Genomic DNA, 16,246 nt, shown 5'->3' with positions numbered 1-16,246 from the left:
ACTGATACATTCAAGTTTTTAATCAGTAGTAGTTATAATCCTTTACACACCTTGGCTTAACTTCCCACTAAATTGCATTCTGTTCAGAGGTTAATAAAAGCTGACAAACCAATAAAGGACCGACTGTCCTAGAACGCGTCATCCATGAATGAAACACTGGATGCATTAGTCATTCCTGAAACTTAATTAGATCCTGAAATGTCTTTAAGACTAATGAACACAGTGGACACCAGCTCACAGTTTATTGACTTGCACCGACAGCTGACATGGCTGAAGGAATGATGGATGATGTTACACACATGTACATAATCAACACACGACAAGATGATGAGCCTTCATAACTCGTAACAGCATGTTAGACAGTAGACCAGCTAAAGAAAAGACTGCTTTCTTTATGCTAGGTATAACAATCAGGGACTACGATCCACAGATACACGTTTCTAAAACCTTTTTGGTTGATCTAAAATAAAAGTGTTGAACTGCTGCATCATTTAAAAAAAGAAAGAAAGATATTAAACAACATATTATAGAAACGTTGTCTCACCAACTGAAACAGCAACAAAACAATCAGTCTTTAAAACTAAGATCATAACCCCTCCAAAGACTATAAAACAGCCCATATGATGCACCCAGAAACAAATACATGCAGTGTGTAAAGATAAGAGGGGGACAGCGCTAATGTTGGAATAATTGAGCGATTCACAAAGCAGCTCCATTAATCCTTCTAATCTAATGACAAACTGCTGTTTTGGTCATTGGATAAAAGCAATTATTGCGTTAGCCTTGAATAAATAAGTCTCGGAGGTGTGCTGCCATGGCAGCTGTAGCAGTTAGATGCCGGTCTCAAGAAAAACTACACTAAAAAGTCGAACACAGACTAACACACATCGAACACAGACAGTAGCTACTTTCTGGTTGCACAGACCGGTTGGATAAATCAAATCGCACTTTAAATGTGAAAAAGGTCAAATTAACTAATTGTCAAGATGCTACAAGAAGCTACACTAATCTGGAACCCTTTTTGGAGAGCAAAACAGTAGATTTCAGTTTTTTCCCCCGAAACAGAAAGACGAGAGAAGATCAGATTCACAACAGAAAGATTTTAAACTCAACATTGGAGGAAGTGGGTTCAGAGTGCCTGTGTGTGTCTGAGCCCAAAGGCAGCTCTGGAAGTGAGGCCGCAGCATTGAAAGACCTTCTGGCACAGCCATCCTCAAAAGGCCACGTGCCAAATTAAACCATCTTCAATATCCAGTTAATCAGAATGTAAAAAGGCACCAAAGTCAAGGTATCCTTCACTTTTCCTTTGGACCAAGCAGGGGGCAAGACGAGATGCAGAAAAGAGGCATCAAAGTCCCTTTCAATCTCGTCAGTCTGCCTCTACCTCCGCGCCTCATTCAGCTCCCCAAGGTGAGCCGTTTGCTTTTTCACTCGGTCGCGCTGTTCAGCATTCCAGGGTGGTTAATGGAATTAAAATCAATGACAATCTCAGTCCTCTTGGGCTTGAACTGCCTGCCGAAACACAAAGAAAGAAAAACATGCATTAGTCAGGGACGCACAGGTATGAGGACACATGGAGAAACCACAACATGGTGGATGAAAGCCACTTCTTCATTGTCTTATCAAGTCATACTTTCATCTGTCCCCAACCCCTGCTGCATTCTCACGAGCTCTGGAGGAATTGTTAACAGAAAGCAAGTGTGAATATGTTGGCATGTTGTAAACTGCAGAACACCGGCGTTACCGGACGAGGGAAATATCACAAACTAAAAGCATAATCATCCAAAAGAGAATGCAGAGTGCACCAGAGCATCAAACAGGAAAGTCTTCAAAAGACCAAGTTAAGCTCGTTTTGGCTTTCTCACAAATCAAAATGAACTAATCTGACAAAAGGTAATAGCCCAACAAAGAAGATGGCATAGCAGCCCACCGTCACAAAAGCCACAGTGGCAATACACCTCTTGCACTGGACACGTCATGCTAAAACCAGCCACAGTAAATGCCAAGCTCTTCCTCTCAAAGAACATTTGAATGATCTGTTGCGATGAACCCATCTGTTATGTTAAGAGGTCATCATGTCCACACAGATATACAAAGTAACTCTACTTGTTTTGTAGTTAATCTACACCTTAAAAGTGGTTTTCAAAAATATCTGTTGTAGTCGGTGCCTTAAAGAATGGCCAAATAACAATGAACCCTTCATTCTAACTTCTGTACTGTCCCGTCAGCACCGCTCTGCTGTTTATACATATTCAAATCAGCCTTCTGGTTCACTTTAAAAAGGTCCTTGCACTTCACTCCCTCTTGTCCGTTGGTCTGCTTCCACCACTCCGCCATGATTTTCTGTGTGGATTTCCTGCCAGACATGACTAACATCGTCAGAGACAGAATCGTAGCACTAGGGGCCATTTCTCAGCTTTAGAGACCTGACCAGTTCTGACCTTTAATTTAATCAACCAGGACACCTCTGTCATAGCTTGGAGCACTTCAAGCACCCTCAAAACTCAGTCGTCACCACCCGCTTGCTGCAGGTCATGACTGCTACTGTTCACTGTGGTGGATCCAATCCTTTCAAAATCAGGAGAGGAGAGGAGTCAAGCATGGTAGTGTCAAAAGCTCCCATTTCATTCACCATTTATCCGACTCGTAATAGAGCTGTATCCATGAAGAGCTCCTCTCTGGAGTTACCCTATTGCCTTAATATTGTGTACTATACTTATCTAATTTTTGTTAAAAATAACTGGTCAAATGTGGATGACATCAACACATTTACAGTAGTAGTTACATTGGAAGTACACAAATAGTCATCATCTGAAAGCTCAGCAATGACAAAGTTAAGTTTGGGGTTGAATGGAAGTCTTGTGTGTCAGCTTCTTGTTACAACATGGCACAGATGTTGGACAATTTGCAATATGAAGCTAATAAGTTGGGCATAACAAACAAGGTTAATTACAACACCGTCACAGAACAACAGCAGTTGAGTTTTGCTGCTGGATCCTGTCTGAGGCCGCCATCGCTGCATGGATTTTGCTAGGAAACGCACACTTCCAAAGTGGGGTGTGACAGAAACCCCACTGGATAACAAACCAAACTGTTCTCCACCTCTTTGGTTCTCAACGAGCGTGACAGCCTCAGCAGGAACAGCCTCACTGCGACTCAACGCGTGTATGGTTGTGCCATACGAATTTATGCTGGCATATTAACTCTGGGCGGTTTCAAGGCCACAGCCGGCCTATCAGGGCTAACCAACATTCACACACTGTAGGCACAGCTATGGGAGCAATTTGGGGTTAAGTGGTTGAAGCTACAGAGTAGACGACATAAAGAACACACGTCGGGTGTCGTTGTCTCCCGTCACCCGAGATGGGACCGGCTCGTAGCAGAGAAACGAGCTCAGGGCGCCACTAATTCGGCGTAATGGTGAGTTGTATTTTATGCACGTTATAATTGTCTTTATGCTGGTCGCATCATTTTATTACCTCATATTTATCGCCCACACCGTGAAGGTCGGTCCGTGAAAATATTGTCTGACACGAAACCGGTCCGTGGAGCAAAAAAGGTTGTGGACCGCTGGACTACAGCAGTGGTTCTCAAACCGTTTCTGTCACACCCCACTTTGGAAGAAAGGTGTTCACGCCCCACCGCCCAACAAGATTGTAACTAAATGGTCAATGCTGAATTTTTATTAAAATTACTTTTTGTGACTGCAATTTTCTTTATTCTATTTGAAAAAGCACAATCACTTTCAAGTAAACCAAACTACACATTTTATTTGTTTTTGTCTGATGGAGCAATCACTTTGTTGAACAATGCAAATAAAGTTCTATCTGTGCAAGAAATAACTAATTATTTGGCCCAAAAAAAATTGTTTATTGTGGCTGCACCGGTTTTTCACTGAATATCTTTCAAGATAACAATATTGAGCAACCTGTGCAAAACACAGTTAGTGCAGATATGTGAGCATCAAGTTTTATGAGGATTAGTGGCTGCAATGAGCCTGCTTTAAGTGCTGCTGACACTGAGTTATATGAGTTTGAACACACTAAAGTATAAGTTTTTTATTTCCGCCTGAACATTTCTTTGTAAATAGATGCCTGTAGATGACTATAAATGGGACTTATGGACTGGAAAACACAATGGGACCATAGCCTGAAGCCTTTTCTAGTCTAAGTAAAAAGCAGATAACAATATCACAGAAAATGAATATTTTACACATGTTTTTCTAATGAAATGTTTAGACGTTTTTTCCATTTTGAGATAGATAGATAGATAGATAGATAGATAGAGAGAAATATTCATGATATATATACATTATATACCTATTAAAAAGGCTTATAGTCTTGCAAACTTACAGAGGTACTATTCATATATACTACAAGTATTGCTGACAGAGAAAATTAAGTATAAATGAAGTATAAATGCATTTTTATGCTAATTCAATGACAGACTGAGGATCTATGAGCAGAAGTCTGTTCTGGTGAAGCTGAAGGCTATTGGAATCAGCTCCACTGCCACTTCCTGGTATTCGTTTTTAGGCAATTTCATTGGCTGTCCGAAACGCCTGTCATCTGAGCTGTACGACGTGACAGGCTTGAGCCATGTAAGAAAATAGAGGCTGAGCCTAAACTTCAACGTAGCTTCTGGTTGGGTAATGTAGCCTGTCAGTCAGGACATGAAGCTCCTATTGGTTCAAGTGGGGATCCAATAGAAAGCTTAGATTTCGTTTGTAGCTGTGCTCCCATGCAAACTTGCCTTGTCTCTAAAAACAAATCGTTTTTCTTTCATATCTTCCAGCTGATATGAAATGATGCAACGCCAGTTGGTGGATATTTATGGATGTAATCACGTGTTTTGGACTAAATCTTTCATGGGATTTTGTTTTATTGGACCTTTACGACGTAACAATGCCGTTTTTGTAGGAATGTTATAGATTTATGGATCAATATACGGCGTCATAGGTGAGTTGCCTGGATTTTGCTATCGTTTGTTGTTGTCTGACAAAAGTCTAATTTGTAGCTGCTGTGGTGGTCTAATCTTGAAATGGGTTACACAGCTGGAATCACAAGAATCGTAGGTTTCCAGACACATATGACACGTACCGAACTCATACCGAACTATAAATAGGGGGTACAGTGTACACTAGAATGTCCAGTAAAGGACGCCTGCGGGACGCCTGCGGGTCTGCAGGTCAGACTTTGGATAAGTGCCCACTTGAAAACACACAAACTATCCCTTTAAGAGACGGAAGCCACACCACCATTGTTTTTTTATTCTCTCATTGTCACGATACCAACATTATGACTTAGATACCTGCCATAAGTATCACAATATTTATCTATAATAGTAATAAATAAAACATCTGTATGGTTCCCTTTTTCACCACCTTGTTTCTGCCCAGCTTTTTGAACACTTAACAAATGGCATTAATATTAGTATTAGCCTACAGCCAGATATTAATGAAAACTATATGGTGCCATCACAGCATTGCTTAACAGGCTATGTAGGCCTGTTGTCCGTATCTGACCATAATTATGAGACATTGTGTTTGAGCCTGAGAGGTGCTTTGCCATGTTTTACATGTTGCCTCACTTAGTCGGTGTGGCTTTGAAACAGGTTTTGCAGACGGTCTCTGTGGGCTTTCATTCAGTCTTCGATGTAGCCAAAGTACTTACAGATTTCACTTCTGGCATCTTTTGTTCCACCAAGCCGAGGACGGTCGGCAAAAGCTCCTGCACTCGTGTCTCCACTGATCACTCGCTGTGAGCGCACGCTGCCTGCTGCGTGTGAGAGCGCTGGCAGCCCCGCCTCCTTAAGCCCCGCCTCCTTGCAATCAATGCATGTAGCCAGCATGACAGGGAGCGGAGCAGTGAGTGCGCTCTGACCCGCGCTATTTTAATAGTATTGATAATTAAAATATGCAAAATCATATCGTTTTTAGCGTACGGGTACCACGGAACCTTTTTTGCATCAATATACCGTGCAACATTACTCTCCTCCAATTTGTTGTTTTTAGCTGGTGGCACTGTTATTATGTTCCATATACACATTCATTTATTTATTTATATATATATATATATATATATATATATATATATATATATATATATATATATATATATATACTTCCTTTGACCTCGTTTCATGTCAATTTCATAAAAAAAATAAATAAATGTGAACACTTCCCCTTGTATGTATGAACTTGTTTCTCACCTGTATCCTATGCCTGCCATAGTGAGCAGCCTTCTGGAAGCTTCCATCTCCGGACGGTCATGGTACTTATCAGAATGAAAGACCACATCCTTGATACCTGGACAGAGGGAGAGATTAATTATGAAGAGATGCAGAAGGCAGGAGTGCAAAATAAAACACATTATTAGTCTTCTTAGCAGAGACATGCTTCTTACGCGACTTTGAGTGCTTTGAGTGCTTTATAAAAGTAGTATTATTATTACCTAGGGAACTGCATGACAGTTGAAACTAGTAATATAAAAGAATGCAGAGTAGGTTTAACTGCTGTCTTTGTCTCCTTGGTAAACAGATGTCCAACATCTGACCGTCCATCCATCCAACGGTTTGGATCAGAAAATATTTCAGGTCCTTGATGAATCTAAATAATTCTGGTGACCCTCCTTCAGGACAAACTTTGAGCCTTTTTGAGGGGAAAAAGTGGAGAGGACATAAAGTTATTGAGGGGAAATCGGAAGCAATGATGATTACAGGAAGCTGGCCTACACAATTGGACAGACTTGCGAGATTTAGATGGTCAAAGGGGGGCTTTAGGTACTTGGGGTCGATTTTGACTCCTATTGCTTCTAAATTATACAGCGCAAACTATGACAAACTTATTTCCCAGATCAAAAATGACCTGGAAAGGTGGGCGATGCTTCCCCTTTCCTTGGTTGGGAGAGTAGAAACCATTAGGATGAATGTTCTGCCAAGGCTGTTATTTCTCTTTTGCTCTCTTCCTATTGCTGTCCCGCTATCTACTTTGAAGCTCTTAGATAGGCTTGTTTCCCGATTCATATGGCAGAACAAGAGGCTTAGAGTGAGACTCAAAGTTCTTTGCTTACGGAAAGAGAAGGGCAGTTTATCTTTGCCTCATTTCAGAAGTTATTACTGGGCAGCACAACTTAGAGTATTGATCTCCTGGATGAGATTGGATATGGATACAAAATGGGTAGATATAGAGCAAAGTTCAGTAAACGCATCACTCAGCACTCCCCTTTCTGACGACAAAGGCACTGAGTAAACTAAAAATCCAAAATGAATGGGTTAAGTATACATTAAAGGTGTGGAGGAAACTAAGACGGGTATTAAACCTCTCATTATCTGTATCTAGGGCAACAAAAATAGCTGCTCTTTGTGATTTTCTGCCTGCTAATTTAGACAGGGGTGTTAGTAAATGGGCGGAGAAGGGTTTGACCACAATAAATCGATTATTTGTAGGAACGACTCTCAGGGCTTTCGCACAACTTCAAGCAAAGTATGGTATTTAAATCAAGGATCTATTCCGATATTTCCAACTTCGACACTATTTAATCACACAAGGAATGGGACAAAATTAAGGACACATCAGGCAATTTTGAGGAGTACTGGGTGGAGATAGCCGAGTATTGAATCCAAACATATAATATCCTGTTTATACAGTAGTTCATATGGATACATCTACCGACACACTGGATATAAAAAGTAAATGAGAATTGGAGGCTAACATCATGATTGCAGATGAGGATTGGGAATGCTCTTGGTTGTCCTGACACAAATGTTTAAGTAGTCCAACCTGGAGAGAATTTAGTAGGAAGCTAAGGATGAGATTTTTTAAAACGCCCTTAGTAATAGCTACATATGACAAGAAGTATTCCCTTCTCTGCTGGAGAGGTTGTGGCCTAATAGGAGACTTTTCTCACATGTTCTGGGATTGCCCTAAATTGCAGAAGTTCTGGGAGGAGGTAAAGAGGGAGACAGGTGAGATCTTGAACTTAGACAGTTCGATTGATCCACAACAGCTGATTTTGGGAACTACACCTACAAGGGGGCTAGGGAAAACAAACTCTATATAATCAGAGTTATGATGTTCATTGCCCACAAAATGATCACAGTTAACTGGCTCAGGCCCCACTCACCCTGTGGACTAGTGGGCCCAGAGGCTCCAGGCTGTGAATTGTATGGAAAGTTTAACTGCAAGCCTACGACTCCGGATGTACATTTACCTAGCGAGATGGTCACCTGTCACAATGTATTGGTCAAAATGATTATTCGGTTGACATTGGACTGGACAAGCTGGATTGAATATGAAACTAGGTGATTTCATTGGGATATCCCTTCTGTCATTTGTGTTCTCTTTGTATTTGGTATACACTTGCATTACATATTGTTATATGGTTATTATAATCGTATATAATATTGTATGACATGCTGTGTGAGACTCACTGTCAAGGAACTTGTTCTAATAAAAGTAAAAAAAAAGTAAAAAAATTAAAAGGCTCAGAGAATATGGGAATCAGAAGTAAGCTGTTCACGCTGACTAACACATTTGTACGGAGAGGTGCAATGAACATTACAGCCACTAGTGGGGATTGAGAGTAGTGATGGGGAATGAAGCTACCAGTGCAACAATGAATCCACGCCTGCATGTACATAACACACTACAGCTGGAGTCAACACATTCAATTTATCCTTTAAGGACTAAAGTTAGCACAGGAGTCCTCTGGTACATTGAGACATGGTAGTGAATCAAATGCAGAAGGAATCACTTCTTTACATTTAGCTACAGCAACGTCAGTCACACTTCTGGTGTAGAAACTTCTGCCTGATGGTGTACACTTTGAAGAATTACAAAGTTATTAGGGATGGGTATCGTTTGGGTTTTTCCCGATACCGGTGCCTAAACCGATACTTTTATATTGCCACGGCAATTTTTTTCTTCTACAAATTGAACAATATATTAACTGTTGAAAGTATACTATAAATATAATACGGGTAGATCAAATCAAGCATTCTGATTGGTTGAGAGTGAGTCACGGGATGTACTTTATTCAGCCATAAAGTACTGTACAGCCTGTTTACATTTAGAGTGTTCCATATCAGTGCGCACTTAAAATAACAGCTAGATTTAAATTGCGCGACCGTTAGTTGTCATTTCAAGCTTGACAGTTACCAAACATGTTCGTGTAAACTTTGATATTACGTCCGCAGTAACGACCCGCAGACGTTGGTTTCCTTAACCTGAAGGAGTGTTCACAGTATTGCAACGGGGCTCTTCGCTAACAGTAACTCAAACGGAACAGCTAACAAATTCACTTAGCATCCCCCACACTAGCATAACGAAAGAACACACACACACACACACACCCTAACCTAAAGATGAGGAATGAAAAGGGTTTGATCACAAAATCGTGATCATTTCCAGTGAGACATAATTACGTCGGTAATTTCCCGACGCGAGGCAAGTTCTCTAAACATCATGGAGGAGAAAAATGACGGAGAAAAGACGGACAGAAGCAGCGAGAGCGCTTCTTTACATCGGTGGCTGAGTGTCGTCATCCTCCACCCTGCTTTCTCCGCTACGCGTCGGGCCAAACAACTCCCTTGAACAGTACATTATTGCACGACACAGTACTGCCTCTCGCACCTTATTGCTTAAATTAATAAATACAAAACACTTTACTTCAAACTACAGCTTCAAACACACACACATATAGATCGCAAGCCTTTCACAGTGTCTTCCCAAATATAGCCACTGTTAATGCCGGAGCTGAGCGGTCCTAAATTGGATATTTCCAGCGCTGCCAAAGTTTATTTTTATATATATATAGCTTTTGGGCGGCTGTAGCTCAGGGGGCTGAGTGGTCGTCCCGCAACCACAAGGTAGCCGGCTCGATCCCCAGTCCCCCCATAGCTCACATGTCGAAGTGTCCCTGAGCAAGACACCCAACCCCCAACTGCTCCCCGGGCTGCCACCGCCCCCCATCCAGGGATGGGTCAAATGCAGAGAAGAATTTCCCCAAGGGGATTAATAAAGGATACTTTTTTATATATATATATATATATATATATATATCAGACACAAGCATCAGGTGGCCTGATGGGACCGTGTGCAACAGATCTCAGAAACTGTTGGATTCTATAAACTGCTGCTTTACTGGACTACACGTCATCATTAATATCAACTGGAGAGATTTGTTCCATCAAGCCGAGGACGGACGTTCAAAAGCTCGTGTCTGCAGCGATCTCTGTGTGCGCGCTGTGAGTGTCGTGTGAGCGCTGGAAGCCCCGCCCCCTCGAGCCCCGCCCTGCATGCAGGCGGACGACAGAGAGAGGAGCAGCGAGTGCGCTCTGATCCGCGCTATTTTAATAGTATCGATACATCAAAATCGTATCGTTTTTAACGTACGGGTACCACGCAACCTTTTTAGTATCTATATACCGTGCAACATTACAGAGTAGGCTTTGTGATATGTATGCGTTGAATTTATATAAATTACCTTGTTGACCTTGTTCTGGCATATGGCATTGAGTTAGAACATTTAATACCCTCTTTTACCAGACATTACCTAATAACTAGGGTTGGGTACCGACAACCGGTGCCAATATGGTTCCAACACGTCCGGTACCTACCGGACCGAAAAGCAACGCAGATTTCGGTGCTTCTTTTCGGTGCCGAGCCGATTTAAATACGTGTTTTTTTTATATCATATTCTGCTTCAATACATATTTGTTGGTATTTGTCACACTGTAGCCCAGAGAAACCCACGATAAGAGCAAAAGCAACAGATGTCCTCATTTAGCTGCAGCATCAGAAACAACAATAAGTAAAAGCAAGACCCCAAAAAGATGTAGGCACTGTGTGTGTGCGTGTGCACTCACCGGCCTGGATGATGAGCTTGGCACACTCGTTGCAGGGGAACAGAGCCACATACATGGTGCAGCCTTTCACATCCGCGCTGTTCTTGTTCATGATGGCGTTCAGCTCTGCGTGGCACACTGAGTGACAGAGGGTCGTATAGTCCCAGTCAGTACAAGACATTGGGAGTTTTCTTGTTCGGACTTTTATGTTGTATTGCACTCAAGCCACAGGCAAACCTTTGAAGAGACACAGGCAAAACATACAGGAGCCCCTAGAAGTGTGTGTTTTCTATGACAAACACACACTTACTCCTCTGGTTAACGCACCATAAGCATAGAACCAGTTCACGTTCATTTATTTACATTTGGTTGAAAATAGTTCCAATGAAAACTTTCCACAGTGAGGTCTGGGGATGGTGTGTAACCATGACACCACTTCTGGAAAGATGCTGCTGTTGGATTTCTTCAATGCATTTTCAGGACAAAATTCCAGTGAACTCCATTGTATTGGGGTGGAAGTACAAGTCTCAGTCTAAACAATAATGGTTAATTTAGTCAATACTTATTTGCACTTGATACCACCCAACATTGAGCTCTAAGGGAGAACGTAAATAGAGAAAGATAACGAAGGATTGAGAGCATCTGATCAATAGAGAAGCAGAGACATTTCTTCATTATTTATCCTCCACCACCCTCTACAGGCTAAAGTTTAGCACTTGACGCATGCAGAGAACTCAGCAGCAGAGTACAGACATCTAATGAGTTACTGTAGCACACAAATGCCTTTAGAATTGCATTATGCAAATTACAGAAAACAGATGATGACTATGTAGTTCTGTGTTGTGGTGGATGAAACCAGGAGCTCTTGTTACTTTGTTGTTAGAGTACATTTTAATAAACCAAACTTTTGCTTCCAGAAAAGAAGAGGATAAAGCAGGAAGTGTGTGTGCACATGCATTCTCACCATAAGGGTATTTTGTGTCAAGCCGGTTGTCAGCAGACCGGGACCAGGGTAGCTGGTCATCATCACAGCCATTGGGCATACCGTTGTAACCGATGCCAACTATCTTATTCTCCTGGTTCACTATACATGCGCCCACCTGCAGAGAAGGGAGAGAGGTTCCACAGTTTAGTCTGGCTGTACTTTGCTTGAAAGTCTATCATGAAATAATGCATCATCAAAAGCAACAGTCCTACATGCAGGAGTATCTCAAACATAAGGGCAGGGACATGAATCAGATCCTTTAACTTCTGCTTGCTATATGGAGGACACCCATCATGAACATACTTAGTCTATTGGTATGGGGGAATATCTTTTTGATATATTGATCTGTGTTTCTTTGAAGATTGAAGTTTACTCTAACAGCATCTTCCTCTTTAGTTTTTTTGCATTAATAAGGTTTTAAGAGCTCATGGGCCTCACTGGGCCTCTCTTGCATTACTCACCTACTGAATGCAATACAAACCTCTTCTAGTTATGCAACTATGGAAGTATTATGGGAATCCAGATACTGTACAGGTGAAGCCCAAACACAACGTCAACACAAACACTGTTTTATGTAATGGACAAACACAAAACGTCTCACCTGTGAGCTTGGGTCTTTGCTCCTTTGGGCTGAGAGAAAGGCTACAGCCATGAAGTATTCCGGCCATTCCAGGTAGTCTTCCCTCTTCCTAGTTGCGTCGCTACAGCGAAACACAAAGACAGAGTCAGAAAGTCAAAAACTGCTTAACAGGTTTTGTACCCTAAAAGGCTTTCCATTGACTGAAGTCGCAGCTAGTTTCGGAGCAGTTTCTTCTGTTAACATATATATCCAGGTTCACATGTGTGAAGGCCCCTTATGTTACCTGGTGTGTATACACCGTAAACTGGTAATGATTTGCAACAAGATTACCACAAACAATGACTTTAAAATACCAGAATGACAACACAGATCACAAACGACACGGTTCAGCTCGTAGCACCAGCAGAGAGAAAATTGAACTTTTAGGGATGTCCCAATCGTGTTTTGCCCCCGAAACCAATTGCAGATCATAATAGTAGTCAGAGAGGTGCCACCACTAGAGGGCCAGTAGTCAGAGAGGAGCCACCACTAGAGGGGCCAGTAGTCAGAGAGGAGCCACCACTAGAGGGCCAGTAGTCAGAGAGGTGCCACCACTAGAGGGGCCAGTAGTCAGAGAGGTGCCACCACTAGAGGGGCCAGGAGTCAGAGAGGAGCCACCACTAGAGGGGCCAGTAGTCAGAGAGGTGCCATCACATTTAAGAGTAGACTTAAGACTTTCCTCTTTGATAGCGCTTATAGTTAGGGCTGTTTCAGGCTTATAGTTAGGGCTGTTTCAGGCTTATAGTTAGGGCTGTTTCAGGCTTATAGTTAGGGCTGTTTCAGGCTTATAGTTAGGGCTGTTTCAGGCTTATAGTTAGGGCTGTTTCAGGCTTATAGTTAGGGCTGTTTCAGGCTTATAGTTAGGGCTGTTTCAGGCTTATAGTTAGGGCTGGCTCAGGTTTGCCCTGGTCCAGCCCCTAGATATGCTGCTATAGGCCTAGACTGCTGGGGGACATTTTAGGATACACTGAGCTCCTCCTTTCCTTCTCTTCGCTCCTCCTCTTCACCTCTTCTTTCTCTCCTTCTGGATAAATGATTGTCTCTTCAATGCATATTACTAACTCTACTTTCTTTTTCCATGGATTCGTGGCTTCCTGGAACCAGGGGGAGGACCCCGGTCCTCCCCCTGGCCCTGCTGATGCAACCATGGCCCTGCTGATGCAACTGGCCTGGAGCCGGTCCTGCCAGCTGCCATGGCCCTGCTTTCTCCTCCCACTGCCCCTGGGATGCCCCTCCTCTCTACCTCCTTCTGCTTAATGGGTCGTGGCTATCTGGATCATGGACCATGCATACTACTCATTATATGAATCATTTCTGTCACATTCATTGAATGTGCTGTAACTCTGTTACGTTATTCATTCTGGCCACATGACATCTATTGCTTCTGTCCATCCGGGGAGAGGGATGCTCCTCTGTTGCTCTCCCTCAGGTTTCTTCCCCTTTTTTTTCCCTGTGAAAGGGTTTTTACTATCTTTTTGGGGGAGTTTTTTCTGATCCGATGTGAGGTCCCGGGACAGGGATGTCATGTGTACAGATTGTAAAGCCCTCCGAGGCAAACTTGTATTTGTGATGTTGGGCTATATAAAATAAACTGAATTGAATTGAACTAGAGGGCCAGTAGTCAGAGAGGTGCCACCACTAGAGAGGCCAGTAGTCAGAGAGGTGCCACCACTAGAGAGGCCAGTAGTCAGAGAGGTGCCACCACTAGAGGGGCCAGTAGTCTTGACATCTGACTGACGCCTGCCACACGCCTGCCACTGTGGTGCCAGTGCCACATGGAGGAGCTCGGCCTTGCTGTCATTTTCTTTAATTCAAAGTCACACTCCTGAAAACATGGAGACAACAGTTTGGGTGTGTGGCCAGTACAGCGAACCTGACCCTCCCAAGAGCTCGGGGGATGGTGCTGTGGGTCCAGTGTGACAGCTGCACGTGGCATCCCACTATTCTCATGTATCTTTCATAACAGCGTAGGCTAGGCTTAGCATAGGCTGCAATTGGATGCATCCAATTGGGGTCCCCTATCATTTAAAAAACACGTATTAAAACTGAAAGGGAAAACAATGCTATGAAGTCATCAAGAACAAATTGACCAACACATGAAACATTGGAATGACAGACGAAAGATAAAATAATATAATCCTCAGCAGCAGTGCACACAAGAGACACATAGTAAATACAAATCAAGTAATATAAATAAACAGTTAAAAAGTAATAAAAACAGTAAACAAATTATATATATATATATATATATATATATATATATATATATATATATATATATACATATATATATATATATATATATATATATACACACACATACATACATACATACATACATACCGAATTAAAAAAGTATATAAAAAGTATTTATATTGCACCAGGTTAACGTAATTAAAGTGGTTTATCTGTGGTGCTCAGCGGGGCCAGCTGGTAGGATGGGGTTGAATAAAGTACGAGTCATGTCAGATGAAGTTTACTTCAACACGATGAGGCGGTACAGGTGCACGGTGTGCTCGTGGCTGGGAGGAGTCCCAGGGGAAGCGTTTCAAACATGACAAACTAAAACACCGAGAGCACCACAGACCGACGTGGAAAGACACGAGACCACATGCCACCAGCCTCTGTCCGGCTCATGGCCTCTCGTTACCGGTGTTGCGGTTTAATACGCGACCGTGTTAACTGGCGACTTTTCATCCGAACGCTTCCGTTGTTGTCGTAGTTACAGACAGCTGTTGAAAATAGGAAGCAAACACGTAGCTGCCATCGTGAATACCGCATTGTTTGAGTTGTATATGATGTATTATTATGTAACTATATGAAAGGATTTGACACTGTACTAAAAAAAAGTTAAAGAGGCATTCACAAGGACAGCTACACGTGTTTTCCGATACGGCTGTCGTAACTACGACAACAACGGACGCGTTCGGCTGAAAAGTCGCCAGTTAACACGGTCGCCTGTTAAACCGTAACACCGGGAACTTTACTTTCTCTCGGTGGTAGTTGTGCTTCTCAGACAGTAACGTAGGTGTAGTTACCCGCCTGGCGCTGGCTGCTGAGCCTCTTCCATCGTCCTCCAGAGCGGGTCTTAGTGAACCCTTCGTCTGGGTGTCGCTGCTTTTCTCTGGGCGTGCGCGCAGCGAGTCAGCCGCGAGAGAAACTACGTCACATTGCGTCGACACGAAATAGGAAGCAATCTCCCGCGCTATTATTGAGCTTTTTTGCCCCGAGCTTTGCCTTTCAGGACGAACTCCGACTCCTTTTGCAAGGATGACTCGAAGAGTCCAGTCGTAAACATGAGCACAATAACTTAACTTGTGGAAGTCGTAGAGTACAATATGTAAGAGAAAGTAGGACATAGGTTCAAACCATACAGTCTATCGTTCACCTGCCTGGGGACAAACATTCCAATGTGTATGGCATCCTTCTGATCTATTTGACACATTGACAAGTCATTGACACGTCTATTAGCATAATTATGAAATATGTATGTAAATGAGTTATCTTAGTTCGCCCCACCATTTTATCAAAGTTACAAATGATGATAAAGAGATTTAAGAATTTGACAAAAAGTGAGTTAAATTGTATTTAGAACTTGACTGACACGACAGTCAACACAAATAAGTCACTTTATTGTAGTAGTGGGTGCTACCTTCTAAACTAAAGATCTACATCAGACCGTCTTGCTGTTGATCATAGCAGTACAGAGCCAGGGAATGGGCCGAAGAGGAAATTAATAAGTATACTGAGGACACATTTATGAATATGTGCACAAGGTTCCCTCAGTTTAAAGGGGA

At 42.4% G+C, this 16,246-nt stretch overlaps 1 protein-coding gene across 1 annotated transcript; it reads right to left on the bottom strand.

Moving 5' to 3' along the window:
* Window positions 1–1,427: 1,427 nt before the first annotated feature.
* Window positions 1,428–14,399, bottom strand: dctd (dCMP deaminase; the record flags this gene model as incomplete). Its single annotated transcript, XM_079219272.1, has 6 exons — window positions 1,428–1,512; window positions 6,211–6,307; window positions 10,867–10,983; window positions 11,810–11,945; window positions 12,432–12,531; window positions 14,323–14,399. 6 exons carry the CDS (start codon window positions 14,397–14,399, stop codon window positions 1,428–1,430), a joined length of 612 nt encoding a protein of 203 aa, XP_079075398.1.
* Window positions 14,400–16,246: the final 1,847 nt, after the last annotated feature.

The sequence above is a fragment of the Taurulus bubalis genome (genome assembly GCF_910589615.1).
Source record: "Taurulus bubalis genome assembly, chromosome: 6".
Taxonomy (NCBI): domain Eukaryota; kingdom Metazoa; phylum Chordata; class Actinopteri; order Perciformes; family Cottidae; genus Taurulus; species Taurulus bubalis.
This window is presented reverse-complemented; position numbering and strand designations above follow the sequence as displayed.